The sequence below is a fragment of the Cervus elaphus genome, chromosome 19, assembly GCF_910594005.1.
Source record: "Cervus elaphus chromosome 19, mCerEla1.1, whole genome shotgun sequence".
Lineage (NCBI taxonomy): Eukaryota > Metazoa > Chordata > Mammalia > Artiodactyla > Cervidae > Cervus > Cervus elaphus.
Window position 1 is genome coordinate 77,320,831 of NC_057833.1, and position 17,233 is coordinate 77,338,063.

Sequence of the window (17,233 nt, forward strand, 5' to 3'; positions counted from 1 at the left end):
CTCCTGTTGGCATCACCATTCCTCTTTATTTTATTTTATTCCAGGTGCTGGGGTTCCCCAGTTCCAACCGATTGCCCTGAATGGCCGAATTCAGGTCCTCAGCAACGGGTCTCTGTTGATCAAGCACGTGGTGGAAGAAGACAGTGGCTACTACCTGTGCAAGGTCAGCAACGATGTGGGCGCGGACGTCAGCAAGTCCATGTACCTCACGGTGAAAAGTAAGGAAGACGAGCTCTTCATTTTACCTAAATAGGGCTCTGGGGCTTCCATTTTCAGTGGTCTCCACGCACACTGTTTAAAAACAAAACAAAACAGTGGTTTGTTGCAGCTGGGGGGTTGATGCTTTCCTGTCCTAAGCATACAGTTGAAGAGGATAGTAGAAATCCAGCAACTTTCAGAATATGCAGACTGTGCATCAGAATATATGTCTGGGGCAGGGAGCCCTGGGTTTCCCTCCCTCTGCTCCCCTGGCCATGGGTCCAGGCTCTGAGCAGCCCAGCAGATGAGTGGGTTGCTGCCTTTGGCACCCAGATTTCTCTCCTCTTGATTTTATCATGGAAAAGCCTTGTGCATGGTCTCAGATGTGTTCTTTTCAGAGGTCTCTTCATGCTTTTTGTCATTTGCAAGCTTATCCATAGATTTCCTTCTTTAAGATCACTGTGAAATCAAGAAACTGGAAACCTCATTATCAACATACATCCCTACAAGAAGATAAAGCATGTAGGACTAGACTTAGGGTCCATGTTGCTGACTGATCTTATAGGAAAGGTACCTACTAGTGAAATTATTTTTATACTTTGGTCACTAAACCACCAAAAAAAGGACATAAAGTAGACCAGCTTCTACTGAGCATTGCTCATTAGCAAATGGTTGTACATCTAGTTTACAGTGAATGGCTTATGTCTTTCTCCATTTATATGCTTTTCTACTGGATAGATTGAGATTTCTTCCTTACCACAAGCTTTAATCAGACTTCCTCTTGCTTATTTTAACTATGCTGTATATAGGTTTTCAAGGATCTCTACCATATTATTTATTAGGACATTGGACTTAAAAGTGAATTTCAGTGCTATGTGTGAGAGAGACAGAGACTTGAAGACTAGCTACACAAAGTCTAGTATCCAATCTATTTTACTAAGAACTTATTCTAATTAATCTATTTTTTTCTAATACAACAATGAAAATATCAAGCTATCTATTGCTATACTTTTGTATCATGGACAGATTATAGTTCTGAAATAAGGTTGCTTTGAAATATTAATACATTGTGGACATATCAATACATAATTTTGACTGCTAAATGTCATACTCTAGAAAAACTGATTTGCAATAATCAGAGGACAAAAAGTCATATCACTTAAATCCAAAGTTGAAGTGGTAATTTTTAAAAATAATAAATTGATGAAATATTAAGGAAACTCAAGATTTGAGAACCAAGATTGACCAGTATTGATCCATCTTTTCCCATCAAAAAGAATATATTTTGCAATGCTTTAACATATTTTTAAAAATTTTGCATGCTAAAAATAGCATATTTTAATGAAAAATTATTCTATTTTCCAAAACAATAAGTGAGAAGAGGAACATTGTTTTACATTTTTACAAATGCTTTTAAAATATGGTTTTATAGAAGGCTGTTCAGTTCTGATATCTCTTTCTTCATTTAGACTGTTAAAATACATTGTTCTGGTTGAATTAATAAAGAAAATTTAGTTTTGTACAGACATATTGTCAGAAAAGGTAAGAATATTTTAGTAGCTTTCTCAGATAATTGTGGATATTCTTCAGTGATTCTATACCAAAACTTAACCAGTCATGGTTTTCAAGAAAATGGTTACCATGTGGAGTTTGAAATAACATTAATGACTTTTCATACTTGGTTACACTATTCCATTGGTCTTTCTTGCCTTTTAAATAGAAACTTTACACAATCACAATTTTGTAACACACTATGGAAGTGAAAGTAAAAGTCGCTTAGTTGTGTCCAGCTCTTTGTGACCCCATGGACTATACAGTACAGTACATTTCTCCAGGCCAGAATACTGCAGTGGGTAGCCATTCCCTTTTCCAGGGGATCTTCCCAACCCAGGGATCGAACCCAGGTCTCCCGCATTACAGGCGGATTCTTTACCAGCTGAGCCACAAGGGAAGCCTATAACGCACTATGTTGGTCATTTTAAAAACATTGGTTCACTGAGTTACAGCAATCTAACAAATGTTTGACTGAGGCATTTCACTAGTGGTGGTGGTCATTCAGTTGCTAAGTTGTGTCCCACACTTTTTGACCCCTTACACTGTAGCCCACCAGGCTCCTCTGTCCATGGGATTTCCCAGGCAAGAATCCTGGAGTGGGTTGCCATTTCCTTCTCTAGGGGATCTTCCTGCAAAAATCATAGTCATTAATATTACCACTCATCTTCCGAGCAAGGTGGTTAAGAATAACATATTTTATAAAAAAAATTGTTTTCTATCCCACTCATACATATCTAGGCTCTAATAGATACAGAAGCCTGTGAAGGATATAAATACAGGCGACCATGGACCTCACCTTTGTGAATGAAAGACTTTATGTTTTGAGAAAGGAGACATCAAGGCAGGAGTAGAGCCTGCTAATCACAGTGCAAGGAAAAGAATAAGGTGCACAGAGATGCCTAGGAGGACAGCACCATCATTTTGAGGAGATTAAGGAAAGTGTCAGGGTGAAAAATTCTTTAAAAATAGGTAGAATTCGAAAATGCAGAAATTGAAGGTTTCCCCACATCTCTCTTCATACCTTGATGCTGGTATTATAGTAGATATGGGACCACAAACTCGTCCACTTGCTCTTAATGGACTTTCCCTCCATGGGACCGTCAGGCCTGGGTGTGGACAGCACTGGTCCAGCAGAGGGCACCCCTGTCAGGACAGAGGGTGGGACACCTGGAACACATAGGTTCCCATCCCCTGTGGAATCAGTGACTGCAGAACAGCACCCAGGGTTCCAGAGGTTAGTCCTGAAGGATGCAGTGGAGTTCGAAAGATAGAGCTGTTGAGGGTAAACGGAGGCACGGGAGGGAGAGAGAGCAGATATAAGAGGTCACAAGACTCAAAGCGAGAGGTAACTGTGTTTGAATGTTGTACCGGGTAGGTGGAGGGGACTAGAGAAAGAAACATTCATAGCGAGTGTTTGTTCGTCAAAGACAGATGTTCTTAGAGCTGGCCAATCTTAGTTTCTGTCTCTCAAACCATACAAACTATTAGCAGAGAGGTGCATTTATGAAACAGTTCATTTTACCAATTCTTGATAACCCTCAGGTAGCTTTGTACAAGATTGAAGTCAGGAGGACAGGGGATGACAGAGAATGAGATGATTGGATGGCATCACCAACCCGATGGACATGAGTCTGAGCAAACCCCAAGAGATAGTAAAGGACACGGAAGCTTAGCGTGCTACAGTCCATGAGGTCGCAAAGAGTCAGACATGACCGAGTGACTGAACAACAACAAGCTTTGTACATGATTTCAATTCCAGGCGTCTTGTATCTTTAACCCTCTAAAAGCATAATGTTTAAACTGTGAAAAGTAAAAACATAATTTCAGGAAGAGATATAAAACCATGGAGACAGAAGATACACAGTGACTCTGTTGCTCCAGTGGTATCATTTAAACAAAAACAACAGCTGACGGAGGGATGGCTTGCTCTCGTTCCTTATGTACTTGCTTAACAACACTATTAAGTCTGTGAACCCTGACAGGTTTAGGCTCAGCACACAGTCATGGTAGACCTGCCAGTTGGTGTGTAGATAGCTCTTTTACCAGGAAAACAGGAGGCAGTGGGAGCGGAGAGCCTCCACTCTGGCCTGGCACAGTCAGACTTGGTACCCAGCTGCCAAGCAAGCAGATTGCACGTCCCTGCAGCCATGGCGGGATTATACCTGACACTGCAACAGAGATTCTGGGCCCTTCTTATCTGATGCTACCCAGGGTAGCATCAGATTTCTTTAATGTTTCAAAAGAAACTGCACTGCCTTCAGGAAAAATATTAAGTACTCTCTCTTTTCTATAAGTCATTTAAAAAAAAAAACTGGTCTGCAAATATTTTTAAATGCAATAGGACAGGGCTTTCTACCCGATGGGGTTTGTCAGGAAATCAAGGCGGCTTCTCAGATGAGAGCTCCGGATGCCCAGGGAGGCTTGCATTGAATTTTACATATACTTTAAAGACCTGAACACCACTGCTAGAGTCTGGTGTGGAGGAGGACTCAGTGGATGCTGGGAACCAAATCCTGGCGCAGACTGGGTTTCCTGTCTGGGAAGTTTTCTTATCACCACTCTAATGATTTCAAAACCCACAGCTCTAATAATAAAGCAATTTTATGACTGTCTCCCTGCCATCTCCCATTTTGGAGTCAGACATAAAGAGGCCATGGAAAGGGAAGATAGCCGGCAACCACGTTTGGAATGAAAGGTCATGAGATAGAAAGCCATCATGAGATAGGAAAATAATCAGTGCATATCCTTCCAGCTTTGTTGGTATTCCTGCTTCTTGTTCAACGTTATCATCTCAATGCTGATTGATCATTTATGAAAGATCATCCCAGGGATAGGGACCCAAAACACCAGATAATGTTCAGGGCTTTTGGCAAAAAGGACAGGGGAGCTAGGCCTGACTTTGAATCAAATTTGGCCTCTGGTGACCATGCTACACCCCTCACCCTAGGCCCATCAGGGGCTGCAGAAGCCTCTCCCACCCCCACATCAGGGACCACTTGAGATCTGGGGAATGTGGTTTTTTGTGCTAAGAAAATAATTCCTGAAGTTGTAGAATCTTTAAAGTGAAAGAGCTATCTTCTCAGGTGCCAAAATTGCATCCTCCACTGACCCAGGTTTCTGGCCTGGCCAGTCTGAGCCTGTGTGCCTCCGGGAACACTGCTTTCCGTGTGGATCTCTGGCCATGATGCCAGGCAGTTCTTCTTGCATCCACCACTCTCACAGATCCCTTCTGATCCCCACATGCTGTGCAATAGAGCATCCCTTATCAAACAGGAGCAGGCGCTTCCCTGGAGAGTCTGTCACTCGTGGAATCCACCCTCCCCCACCTCTAGCTCCCAGAGTCCACCCATAGATAGGTCTATGGTCCAGTCTAGTCTTGGTCCTCAGGCCCCCGCTCTGAGCAGGTCTCTGGGTCCCATGCCATTTGATCTCCATGTTCCCAGAATGTAGGGACGCATGAGTCTGCATGCACCAGCTCCAGTCAGACAGTCCCCAGGTCCTGGCTTTTTCTGGACAGTAACATGATTTGACCTCAGGCTACGTCTTGTCCTGTTATTGCCAGAGTGGGCGTTGGGGTGGAATACAATATTTCATCACTCTACACCACCGCCCCAAATAGAATCTGTTCATATCCACCCTTGGACAGTCCATTCAACCCCTGCAACTTCCTGCAGTCATGGGCCACCTCAGGACCCACAGGTTCACCCACGAACACCTGCAGCCCTGCCCCGTGATGCTCTGGGGGGAGGAAGGAGCACTACCCCCGGCTGACCCCCAGGGGGGTCCTGATGGCCTGAGTCCATCCCACAGGACGCTCCCAGGTTCCCCTGGTCACTCTGAAAGCCCACTCTGTACTCCAAGCATCAGAGATGCAGGCTTGTACTTTCTCTTTGTTTGGTACTCACAGAGAGCAGACTCACGTTTGAATACCCTGCTGTTGTTGTTCAGTCCATCTGTCGTGTCTGACTCTGTGAACCCATGAACTGAAGCACCCCAGGCTTCCTGTCCTTCACCATCTCTGGACCATGCTCAGACTCCTGTTGATGATTCTGTCCAACCATCTCATCCTCTGTCACCCCCTTCTCTTCCTGCCTTCAATCTTTCCCAGCATCAAGGTCTTTTTCCATTGAGTCAGCTCTTTGCATCAGGTGGCCAAAGTATTGGAGCTTCAGCATCAGTCCTTCCAACGAATATTCAGAGTTGATTTCCTTTCGAGTTGACTGGTTTAGTCTCCTTACTGTCCAAGAGACTATTTAAAATTTTGTGTCCCTTAAACTGTCAAGATAGCTTATGTGTCTCTTAGTCGAATGCTACTTTCCCTCTATTACTTTAATTCAGAGAGCTTCTAAATCAAACCTCGGAACCTTGATTCCTGGGCCCTGGAGGACTGTGAATGATGCCATGGGGTTTGCAGTCCCCTGAAACCGTATGTAAAAATGTATGTGTTTATCTGGGGGGTGGAACATGTAGCCTTTGTGATATCCTCAAAGGGATTCGTGATGCAAAAAAGGTCAGCATGACTCTTCTAGAAAATCAAGGCCCAGATGGCCTAAAATGAAGACTGTGTGTTGTACTTTTCAGGCAAACATCTCAGAACATCGGGCTGTAAGCTACAAGCCCACAATGATAGGGTCACCCAGGTGGAAAAGGAATAAATAACCGTGAACCAGTGGCAAACTAGGTATTATTGAAAACTAGGTTTTGATATTTCTCTATCAAATGAAAGATCACATCCACATTTTTAATGCAGCCTTGGGGTTGGTGACATAAATGGATCAGTGCATGCATAATAAGTCACTTTAGTCGTGTCCGACTCTGTGCGACCCCATGGACAGCAGCCCACCAGGCTCCTCCATCCATGGGATTCTCTAGGCAAGAAAACTGGAGTGGGTTGCCATTTCCTTCTCCAAAGGCATATATATAAGCACCCTGTGATCAACAGTCAGGCTCCAGACCCACACTGCCTGGGTTCCGTCCGGTCCAGCCCAGGGCCCTGCGCAGGTGACTCACCCTCTCTCCAGGACTATGAACCCAGAGACAGTGCACACACCTCTCTCTGGGGTTGCAGTGAGGCTGGCGTGAACCATCATGTGTAAGGGCTCAGCCAGACACGTGGTTGGTGCAGGGTGAGCGCAGCTGTTGTTGAGCTGGAGGCTGTGACTACTGGTGTCATCATCATCATTCCTAAATTACACCCCCCAAGATGGATCAGTGCCTCCAACAGACTACAAGGTGTCCTGATTCAAAATCACCCACTTTACGTACTTTCCTAACTGTGGGGCCCGCCAGGCCCCCTCCACGGTATCGGACATGTACGCAATACACGTATGTGCATGCTCATAGCCCTTGCTCTTCCCGTCTGAAGTCCAGTTGGCAGAGTACCCGCAGCTTTTGTGATGATGTCTGTGTCAGAAGTAGAGGATGGAGCAGAGCCTGGAAAAGGAAGTGTGGAGAAGTACAAGAACCTGTTAGCTGGCGGGACTCTCCAAGTGGCAGTATTGCCGATGGTGGGTGCTGGCTCCTGCCGGGGAGGGCAGCTGAACATTTGCATTTCACATCTTCACTGAGCCTGGAATCCCACCTGCTGAAGGTTCTTGGTGTTAAGAAGGGATCTGTGAGATGGGAAGGCTACTAGAGCAATTACAATTTGTCTCCAGCCTCAGTTTCAGTTCCCCTCCTCTCTAAATATAAAGTGTTAAATTGTGTCCTCCTAGAATTCAGATTGATGTCCTAACCCCAGTACCCCCAATTATAACCTTGTTTGGAAATAGGACTTTTATATATAAAATGTGTAAAAGGAGGTATTACTGGAGTCCTGTGGACCTCAGTCCAATAAGACTGGTGTCATACAAAAAGGGGAAATTCGGACACAGATGTGGAGGGAATCTGCCATGTGAAGACAGATATTGGACTTGGGCTTCCTCAGCCAAGGGAAGCCAGAAGAGGCAGGAAGGATTCTCCCCTCAGTCCTTCAAAGAGAACACTGCCCTGCCCACACCTTGGTTTCAGACTCTGGGCTCCAAAACTGTAGCAGAATAGATTTCTGTTATTTAAACCACCGGTTTGTGGCACTTTTTAACGCTATCCCTGCATGTTCTGAGTGCCAGCAGAGATGTTTGGCTAAGTCTTGTTGACTCAGAGCAAGCACAACAGCTAGGTCACCTGCCTCAGCAGGTAAATCCTAACCTGTCTGAACCAGTGGATGTGAACTCTAGTCTGGACCCACCAAGGGCAGCCTATTCCCTTTGAGCACGATTGGGTTAAGGATGGGCATGTGACCAATTTTGGTCAATGAAATGTAGAAGAGATCATTCTGAAAAAACTTTCCTAGTCTTCATAGTAGACTCTGCAAGAGATAGACATCTTTTAATTCTTGACCCTATCTGGAGGTAATACCTTGATGTGTGGTGACCACTTTGGCATTTTCTTGAGGATAAAATCGATATATAAAGGAAGGTAGAATAAAAGCAACAAAAAAAGTCCCTGTTTTCCATTAGTAACCCCGTATATCTCCTAGCCACTTCCCCATAATTCATCGACCCTTTAAGCCCAACCCCTCTTTTTTTGTTAAAAGGATACATAAGCCCCTGAGTCTAGCCATTTCTTTGAGTTTCATTTTTTTTCCTGTGAACTCCTATGCATGTAAAAATGAATAAAGTTGTGTGCTTTTTCTACTGTTAGAAAGAAAAACAGAAAAGTAGAGATTTGTCCCTAATCTACTGCATTTGCAATCTCCCCACCTCCAGTTTCATGATTGTCTGAGAGGACCAATTATTTGATGGCTTTGCTGTCTCAGCCAGTGTGGGTCAGGGTATTCTCATTTACAGCTGAGAGCATCCAAACTAAATAGGAAGCAGACAGCAGGTCATGGGACTCAATTTTACCATTACTGCTCCTCTCCCAGCAAGTCAGGCTGAGCACAACACCCCTGAGGGATGGAGGGGTCCTATTTGGGTTGAGGAACCCAGTCTAAACTGGAATTCATCCAGCATGCTGCTCTGGGTTAGGGGAGGAGGGGTCTGCAAAGGAATGACAACTGAGGGTCAATGGCAAGCTGAGGACCTCGGGCACATCCCAGAGCGGGGTTCAGTCCCTGGTGGATGGAGAGTGAAGGACACCAACAGCATTTTTTCAATGTCACCAGACTAGTAGTCCTCTGTGGAAGAGATCATGTGTTTTCCCTCTTTACTTCTTTTTCCTCTTTCTTCTGTTTGGGGGTCATCCTTCTGCTCAGCAGCTGAAGTTATTGTTGCCTATCTGGGGTCGTCTGCTGTTTCAAGGTTTCTGTGGGTGATGGCAGCAGCATTCTGGGTCCTCAGTTATCTGTCGCCCTCCATTCTGGCATTCTCTGAGATGCCTGCAGACCCACCTGGTTACTGCCTAGCTACCCACAGGAGCCCCCTCTCGGCCCCTGTGACCTGTTGCATTGTTTAGTAGTCATCCAAGATGTGGGTAGATAATATATGCAAATATTGGGACTTCTACTCTCTGTGACTCCCTTCTTTCTAGAATTTCCCTCTAATTTTCTAACTGCTTTGGCAGTCCTTGACTCTGCTCTCTTTAGATGAAGCTAATAGGCTTTTACTACTAATCCATACCCCGATTTAAATAGTCCCCTGGTAAATAAATAAAACAAGACCAGTTTTATCATAAGTTCCACTGATTCATCTGGTCTGTCATTCGCTTTGTGAACAGGTGCATGGAAATAAGCTTATGGAAAGGGGAGGCTTGGAGTTTCCCCTGTGACAGTTAACACCACGTTGTATGGAGGTATCTGGGCTATAAGCTCACTTTTCTCCTGGGGACTCCCAGGTTTGACCTCCCTCAGGGACAATCTGAACAACTCATGTTAGGACATGTCCAAAGACAGTGCATGAGAAGTCACTGATGAACATCTGTGATGCAAGGGTGGGTCATGGAGGGGTGCCTGTGGCCACCAGGGCAGTGACCAGTCATCTGCTCTTTGCAGCTCCAGACGTGGCTGCATCAGAAAGAGAGAGGGTGTGAGCAGTGGGCCTTTAAATATGTATATTTTTCCTATTTATTTATGTAAATCCCCACATGCTTAGCCAAGTGATTCCAGCACCTAGGTGTTAGGTGTTCACATGTGTGCATCTGTCCATTTAGCTGTTGATTTTAGGGATTGTGATGGAGGACCACAGGGGCTTCCCAGGTAGCTTGGTGGTAAAGAATCTGCATACTAATGCAGGAGATGGAGGAGACGTGGGTTTGATCCCTGGTTTGGGAAGATAGATCCCCTGGAGAAGGAAATGGCAACCCACTCCTATACTCTTGCCTCGGTAACCCATGGACAAGGAACCTTGAGGGCTATGGTCCATGGGGTCGCAAAGAGTAGGACAGGACTGAGTACACACACGTGCATGTTCTTCCATAAGGTAGTTACAGCATGTTAAGTGGAAGTATGGCTATATTGTCTTTTCCAGAGAATAAATGTGGCATAAAGAAGTGTGTGTGGTGCCAGGTTAGCAAGTGGTGAGTTTGTGACAGTTAATGTTGTCTGTCCACTTGGCTAGGCTATGGTGCCCAGTTTTGGTCAAACACCTGTCTAGATGGTTCTAGGAAAGTATTTTTTGGATGAGTTGTTGTTGTTCAGTTGCTAAGTCGTGACCAACTCTTTTCGGCCCCAGGGACTGTAGCACACCAGGTTTCCCTGTCCTTCACTCTCTCCTGGAGTTTGCTCAGAATTAAGTCCATTGAGTCAGTGATGCTATTGAACCATCTCATCCTCTGTTGCCCCCTTCTCCTCCTGCCCTCAATCTTTCCCAGCATCAGGGTCTTTCCAGGCTCTTCACATTAGGTGACCAAAGTATTGGAGCTTCAGCTTCAGCATCAGTCCTCCCAGTGAATATTCAGGACTGATTTCCTTTAAGAGTGACTGGTTTGATCTCCTTGCTGTCCAGGGGACTTTCAAGTCTTCTCCAGCATCACAATGAGATTAACATTTGAATAAATAGACTCTGAGGAAAGCAGATTACCCTCTATAGCAGCGATCCCCAACCTTTTCAGCACCAGGGATCAGTTTCATAGAAGACAACTTTTCCTCAGACCAGGGCGGGAGTAAGGGGATGATTTTGGGATGATTCTTGTATGTTACATTTATTGTGTGCTTCATTTCTACCATTATTACACTGTGATATGTAATGAAATAAATATATAGCTCATCATAATGAAGAATCAGTGGGAGCCCTGAGCTTGTTTTCCTGAGCTCAGGTGGTAATGTGAGCGATGGAGACTGGCTATAAATACAGGTGAAGGTTCACTCTCTAGCCTACTGCTCACCGCCTGCTGTGTGGCCTGGTTCCTAACAGGCCACCGACCAGTACCAATCTGTGGCCTGGAGGTTAGGGACCCTGGCTCTCTAATGTGAGTGGGCCTCGTCCAATCAGTTCAAAGTCCTTCACGAAAACAGATGGAGCTGCCCAGAGGGAGAGGCATTTCTGCCTCCAGGCTACCTTCTCACTAGAGCTGCAAAGGTGACCCTTCCCTGGGTCTCCAGCCTGCCCGCTTCCAGCCTGCCCCCAGCCTTCATTATGATGACCCTGCTCCTTAAGACAAATTTACCTGTACCTCCATCTGATCAGAAGAAGGAAATGGCAACCCACTCCAGTACTTTTGCCTGGAAATCCCATGGACGGAGGATCCTGGTAGGCTACAGTCCATGGGATCAGGAAAAGTTGGACACGACTGAGTGACTTCACTTTCACTTTTCCCTTTCTTGCGTTGGAGAAGGAAATGGCACCCCACTCCAGTATTCTTGCACAGAGTCAGACACGACTGAAGCGACTTAGCAGCAGCAGCCATCTGATCGGCTCCCTTTCCCAGAGGACCCTGACTAACAGACTTTGATGCTAGTGGCCGGCAGCCCAGGAAGGACCCGGTTTCCCCATGTGCCTGCAGCTCCACAACCACAGTGTCTGCCTCCAGGAAGTCATCCATCCTGACAGGCTGTAAGTCTGACATCATTTATAAAGAGTTAGAACCAAGGACATTCTCAACAGGTGCTCGGGGTCTGCTGCCTTTTCATTTGGGACTACCCCCATTTTAAAGGTAGAAATATGCATTAATACCTCCTGTATTTGGGTGCAGGAAGCTGGCCTCAGAGGACTTGGAATTAGCACCTATGTGCTCAGTCGTTCCGTCATGCCTGACTCTGCGACCCCATGGACTGTAGCCCGCCAGGCTCATCTGTCTATGGGACTATTCAGGCAAGAATACTAGAGTGGGTTGCCGTTTCCTCCTCCAGAGGATCTTCCCAACCCAGGCATGGAACCTGTATCTCTTGTGCTTCCTGCATTGGCAGGTGGGTTCTTTACCAGTGAGGCACTTGGGAAGCCCCCACACTACACTTGGTCGTAAGTCAGAAGGCTGAGGGAGGCCAGAACGTAAGAAGGACAGGTGTAGAACTGGGGTGCAGCTGCAAGGGGGCCCCCTACTGACCCTACAGCGAGCTCTGAGGCTCATCCGGCCCTTCCGAGCTGTCTGGCGCTGAGGCTGGAGGCCTTGCCTCGGAGATGCCAGGGCCAGTACGCATGCTCACAACCCAGCTTCTCATTCGTTTACCACCCAAGTCTTGAACATGCGGCCATAGTCCTTCATGGAAGCAGTGCTTAATGACTTCCAGCAACCTCCGTGGCCATCACCCGCCAGGAATCTTTCAAATGTTCTCATTAGCTGTGAGGTTGGGGGCGCCAGCCCGACTCCGCGCAGCCCAGTGGCCGCCGAGCCATCACAGGCGCTGCAGCGGTGCCGGCCTGTGAGCGTCGCCCTCTTCTTCATCAGCAGCAGAGATAAAAGGAGGCCGTGGTGAGGCTGGCTGGGGACTCAGCCCTTCTGGCTTGACTCTTCTCAAGGAAATGTGACACGCTCGCATTGGCCACTGTGTTAGCAAGCCGTTCATCACACATGTCCACTCTGAGTGTGGAAGTTTAAAACTATTATAAAGCAAAGCACAGACGATGCACCAAGATAACGGAAATCTCCATATCTACAGCTCACCCTGCAGCGCAATATACCTTCTCTTCTCTCTTTACACCTGCCATTCCCACCTCCACCTGTCCTTCCTTAGTCTTGATGGTCTTCATCTCCCTTTTCGCAGGTTCTTAACTCAGGCACGCATTTTTGTTGTCATCCCTCAGTCGTTCAGTTGTGTCTGACTCTTTGAAACCGCATGGACTGCCCTGTGCCAGGCCTCCCTGTCCCTCACTGTTTCCCAGAGTTTGCCCCCGACTTTACCTTAAAACACCAAAACCTTTCACCTCTGTAGGAGTGTTTCAGAGATACAGACACAGGAAGACTGTTGAGGTTCCCAGATGCTGACTAGATGAGGCTCAGAACAGAGACCGTGAAATCCTAGCTTTCCCTAGGTCATTCTGGCTGCCTGGCCCCTGGAATTGAAGATTCCTGCTTGTACATGCACAGTCTCAGACTTAAATGCAAAGGTCACGAGGTCAAGGTCACTGTGAGTAGAATCTGCAAAATCAAAAGGTGACACTGTGCTTGGGCTTAAAAATCAACAAGGAGACCACAGCCTTCACCTAGATCCGCTCTGCCACACCTGAGACCTCCGACCCTTTGTCCGTGGAAGCCTCCTGCCCCCAAGGCACAGGGCCAGTGGTCTGGCTCTGAGGGCCAACCTTGATAGAGGCTTTGGAGGGATTGGGGTCTGCTGCCTGGGAGCCAGCTCCACCCCTGGGTTCTGTCCTTACAGACGGGCACTGTGGCCTTTCCCCACAGATGGGCTCCCATCTCCATCTCCATCACACCAGTGGCTGCACAGTGAACATCAGATCATGACCACTTCAAGTGTGGGTGCCCCGAAGCTGCAAAGCCAGCCTCCCAGGCTGCAAAGAGAGGTGCTATTGCACCCCTGCCGCTGGAGACCTGGCCCACTGCACCTTTCAGATTGACAGCAAAATTCATGCACAGCCTATAGGAACCTCCTGCAGTATTGGCTCCTCCTTGTTCACAATGCTGCAGACCCTCCATCCAGGAAGTCTAAAGTCCCCAGCAGTGAGGGACCCCACCTAGTCCTCTGGTCCTGCTTCAACTCCCTCCAACAACCCAGTGAGAAGCTCATGTAGCTTTGATTTGAATGCCTCTATTGACGGAGAACTCACTACCTCTACAGGCATCTTATTCCAATTGAAATATCATGAATATTTTTTTATAATACTATGATAGAATTCCTACATTGTTCTACAAAAAATACTTAGACACTTTCAATATATGCTAATTTCCAACAGGGCTGCAGTTTGGGTCACTCACTCGTGTGCAGTGTTTCAGATGAGAAAACTGATGTTCCTGAAAGTTAAGAGGAACTCAAAGTCATGTATATAGACTGACCAACTGGTCCGGGTTTGCCTGAGAATCCCGGTTTTAGCCTTAAAAATTCAGTGTCCACAGATGTACAGAACAGACTTTTGGACTCTGTGGGAGAAGGCGAGGGTGGGATGTTTTGAGAGAACAGCATCGAAACATGTATATTATCTAGGGTGAAACAGATCACCAGCCCAGGTTGGATGCATGAGACAAGTGCTCGGGCCTGGTGCACTGGGAAGACCCAGAGGGATGGGGCGGGGAGGGAGGTGGGAGGGGGGATCGGGATGGGGAATACATGTAACTCCATGGCTGATTCATGTCAATGTATGACAAAACCCACTACAATATTGTAAAGTAATTAGCCTCCAACTAATAAAAATAAATGAAAAAAATAAATAAATTTTTTAAAAAATTCAGTGTCCAGAGGAGTCCTCCCACAGCGGGAAGTTAAGAGCTGAGGTTTACATCTTTGCTCCACCAGACATCACACCATGACCTGTGGCTGCTTTTCTAGTTCCGCTGTTCAGAGGCTGAGTCACTGCTCTGTGCTTTCCCTCCGCCTTAGGTTTTCCCTGCCCCCACATTCTGAGCAGGGCACACGTGGCCCGGAGTCGCTGGGGCTGAACCCTCCTCCTTGTCAGACATCCGGAAGGTGGGTCTGGAAGTCTTGCCCATGTTCACTCACTCCCCGTGGACATTCTTCTTTGTTATATGATTTTTATGTATTAATTTTTTCATTATTGGTTGTGTTGGGTCTTCATTGCTACACGGGCTTTTCTGTAGTTGCAGAAAGTGGGGACTACTCTCTAGCTGTGGTGCACAGGCATCTCAACGCAGTGACTTCTCTTGTGGCAGAGCAGGGGCTCTAGGGCACGAGAGCGTCAGTAGTTGTGGCTCGTGGACTCCGAAGTTGCGGTTTACGAGTTCTAAAGCACAGGCTCAGGAATCGTGGCACACAGGCTTAGCTGCCCCAAGGCATGTGGTATCTTCCTGGATCAGGGATCGAACCTGTGTCTCCTGAAGTGGCAGGTGGATTCTTTACCACTGAGCCACCAGGGAAGCCCTAGACATTCTTCTTGAATCTTTAAGGGAATAGGAACCTGGATCTCACTGAGCTCGAAGACTGTTCTCCCTCCACCACCCCCATCCCCCTCTGACTAGGTCAGTGTGACAGCAGAAAGCATCATGGGTCCGCCCAGTTTCGGAAGAATGAGGGGCTTGGAACCCATAGCAAACCCGAGGTGCACTTTCCCTGCTCAGAGAGGCTCACGTACAATGTCTTCCTTACCCCTTGACTCCTGGGATCAAGAGAAGGAACATTTATGAGCTCTGACTGCCCTGGCCACCCTTCCTGCCAGCACCAGCATGGAGAGAGGCAGACCATGCTCAGGGCGCCTGGCAGAGTTTCCCTGCCTGTTCCTCACCCCACTGGTCTCCCTGCGGGAAGGGTGTAGGTGGGGGTCCACAGAGACCACACAGATGCCCAGCAAGCTAGGATGGATGGGGCTACATGCTCAGCCATCCATAAAGAGCTCAGGTAAATTCTGCAAACAATAGAAGGTTCCAGGACACAATACTTCCTCTTATTAGGATAATAGCCCCCCTGTTGTCCTAATAAGGTCCTCTCATTGGAGGGATGAGCAAGCTCCCAGGGCTGTTTACTGCCTGTTCCAACCATCAGCTCAGCTTTGATTTAAGGCCATGAACTTTAATCACCCATCATGTGTCATCACCCTGACAGGCAGCTGCAGCCGCAAGACACAAGCACCAATAAATCATGCTGGAAGTCGCGGGGGCGATCCTTTGTTGATTTTCCCTCCCAGCTATTCCGCAGCAGCTGGGCATCCTCAGGACAATGGGGCGGAAGGGAGTGGGCTGTGGAAGGCAGGAACACCCCTCTTTCCCTCTCTTGGTTTCCCTCCTGTGGATTCCTAGTGCCTTGCCAGATTGTGAGTCTGAGCCCTTGGCCATCAGTGGACTGGGCACTGCCTTGTTAAGTAATTGCCAGGACATGAGCTCTTCTGCATGCAAATCACAACAACACTGAGCTGTCTTGCTTTTTAAAACACTGCTTCCGTCCACTCCTCTGCTGACTGCTGGAGAAAAGTGAGCCTGTTATAAAAGGCACATCTTATCACTCCCATGGCCTTTCTGCCTGCCTGACATCATCCACACACGCCCATCCCCATCCCCAGCGAAGGGGCTGCTCCTTCATCCCTGAAGCTTCGACATACAGACCTTTGATGGAGAACACTGTCAGTGGCTCTCATTCTTTCAGAGTGTATCGCTGAGACCCCACAGGACTGCATCCTGTAAAAGGAAATGCAAAACGGGAAAAGGGGATTAAGACAGTGACTAAACAGGAAATAGCTGATGAAAGTGCAGTTGGGAATTTTAATAACTTCTGCTGGAGTCATATGATAGGAGACATAGGCTTCTGGGCCATGAGGAGAAAGCAGTAAATTTCCACCTGACTGTACATCTGTGAAGACATGGTCTCCCCATGCATTGTCTACGGTGAAAGGCAGAACTCCTTTGTTTTCTGTCTTTCTTTAGCTAGGCATCCTGGGGCTAACAAGCCTAAAGGACCATCATAGGTGGGAAATGCATGCTTACCCCTGAGAGGTCCCTCCCTCTGCCCCTAGCATGGGTCACTGTCACAGCCCTTCCTATGACACAGAGGGTGAGGGGCTGCCAGATAGGGAGTTCACCCTGCACTCTCCAAAGTCATGGACTTTGATGCAGGAACACAGGTGCAAGAGTGAAGCATGTTCCAGAATCTTGAGAGGTACCATGTGCTGGGCAGGGCAGCCCACGCATCTTTCAGGTCCCAGCACTCAGAAAAGCCTGCGCTTGAATCAGTGCAGGGTTGTCCTGGCCTGGAAATATCTGAACAGTTTTTACACAAGGGCCTCTGCATGCTCATTTTGCATTGATCCCTGCAAATGACATCTCCTGCTTACAGGTAACCCATGTGAAACCTGCCTTGGTAAAAACGCTCATTTCTTTTCTTCTCTGCCTTTCACTAGGGAAAAAAGAAAATGAAGTGCATGAGAGTAGATTCTGTGCCTTTTTAAAACTTGAAGTATAGTGAAGTTTCAGATGTACAAAGTTTGAGATGTACAGAAGAGTGATTCAGTTT

At 47.1% G+C, this 17,233-nt stretch overlaps 1 protein-coding gene across 1 annotated transcript in view; it reads left to right on the top strand.

Annotated features, from left to right (window-relative positions):
* DSCAM (DS cell adhesion molecule) overlaps positions 1 to 17,233 on the top strand; it is an 823,896-nt gene that overhangs the window by 600,882 nt on the left and 205,781 nt on the right. The window contains exon 11 of the mRNA XM_043875189.1: positions 45 to 218. Coding sequence (XP_043731124.1) covers positions 45 to 218 — 174 coding nt within the window. The remainder of the gene's footprint in view (positions 1 to 44; positions 219 to 17,233) is intronic.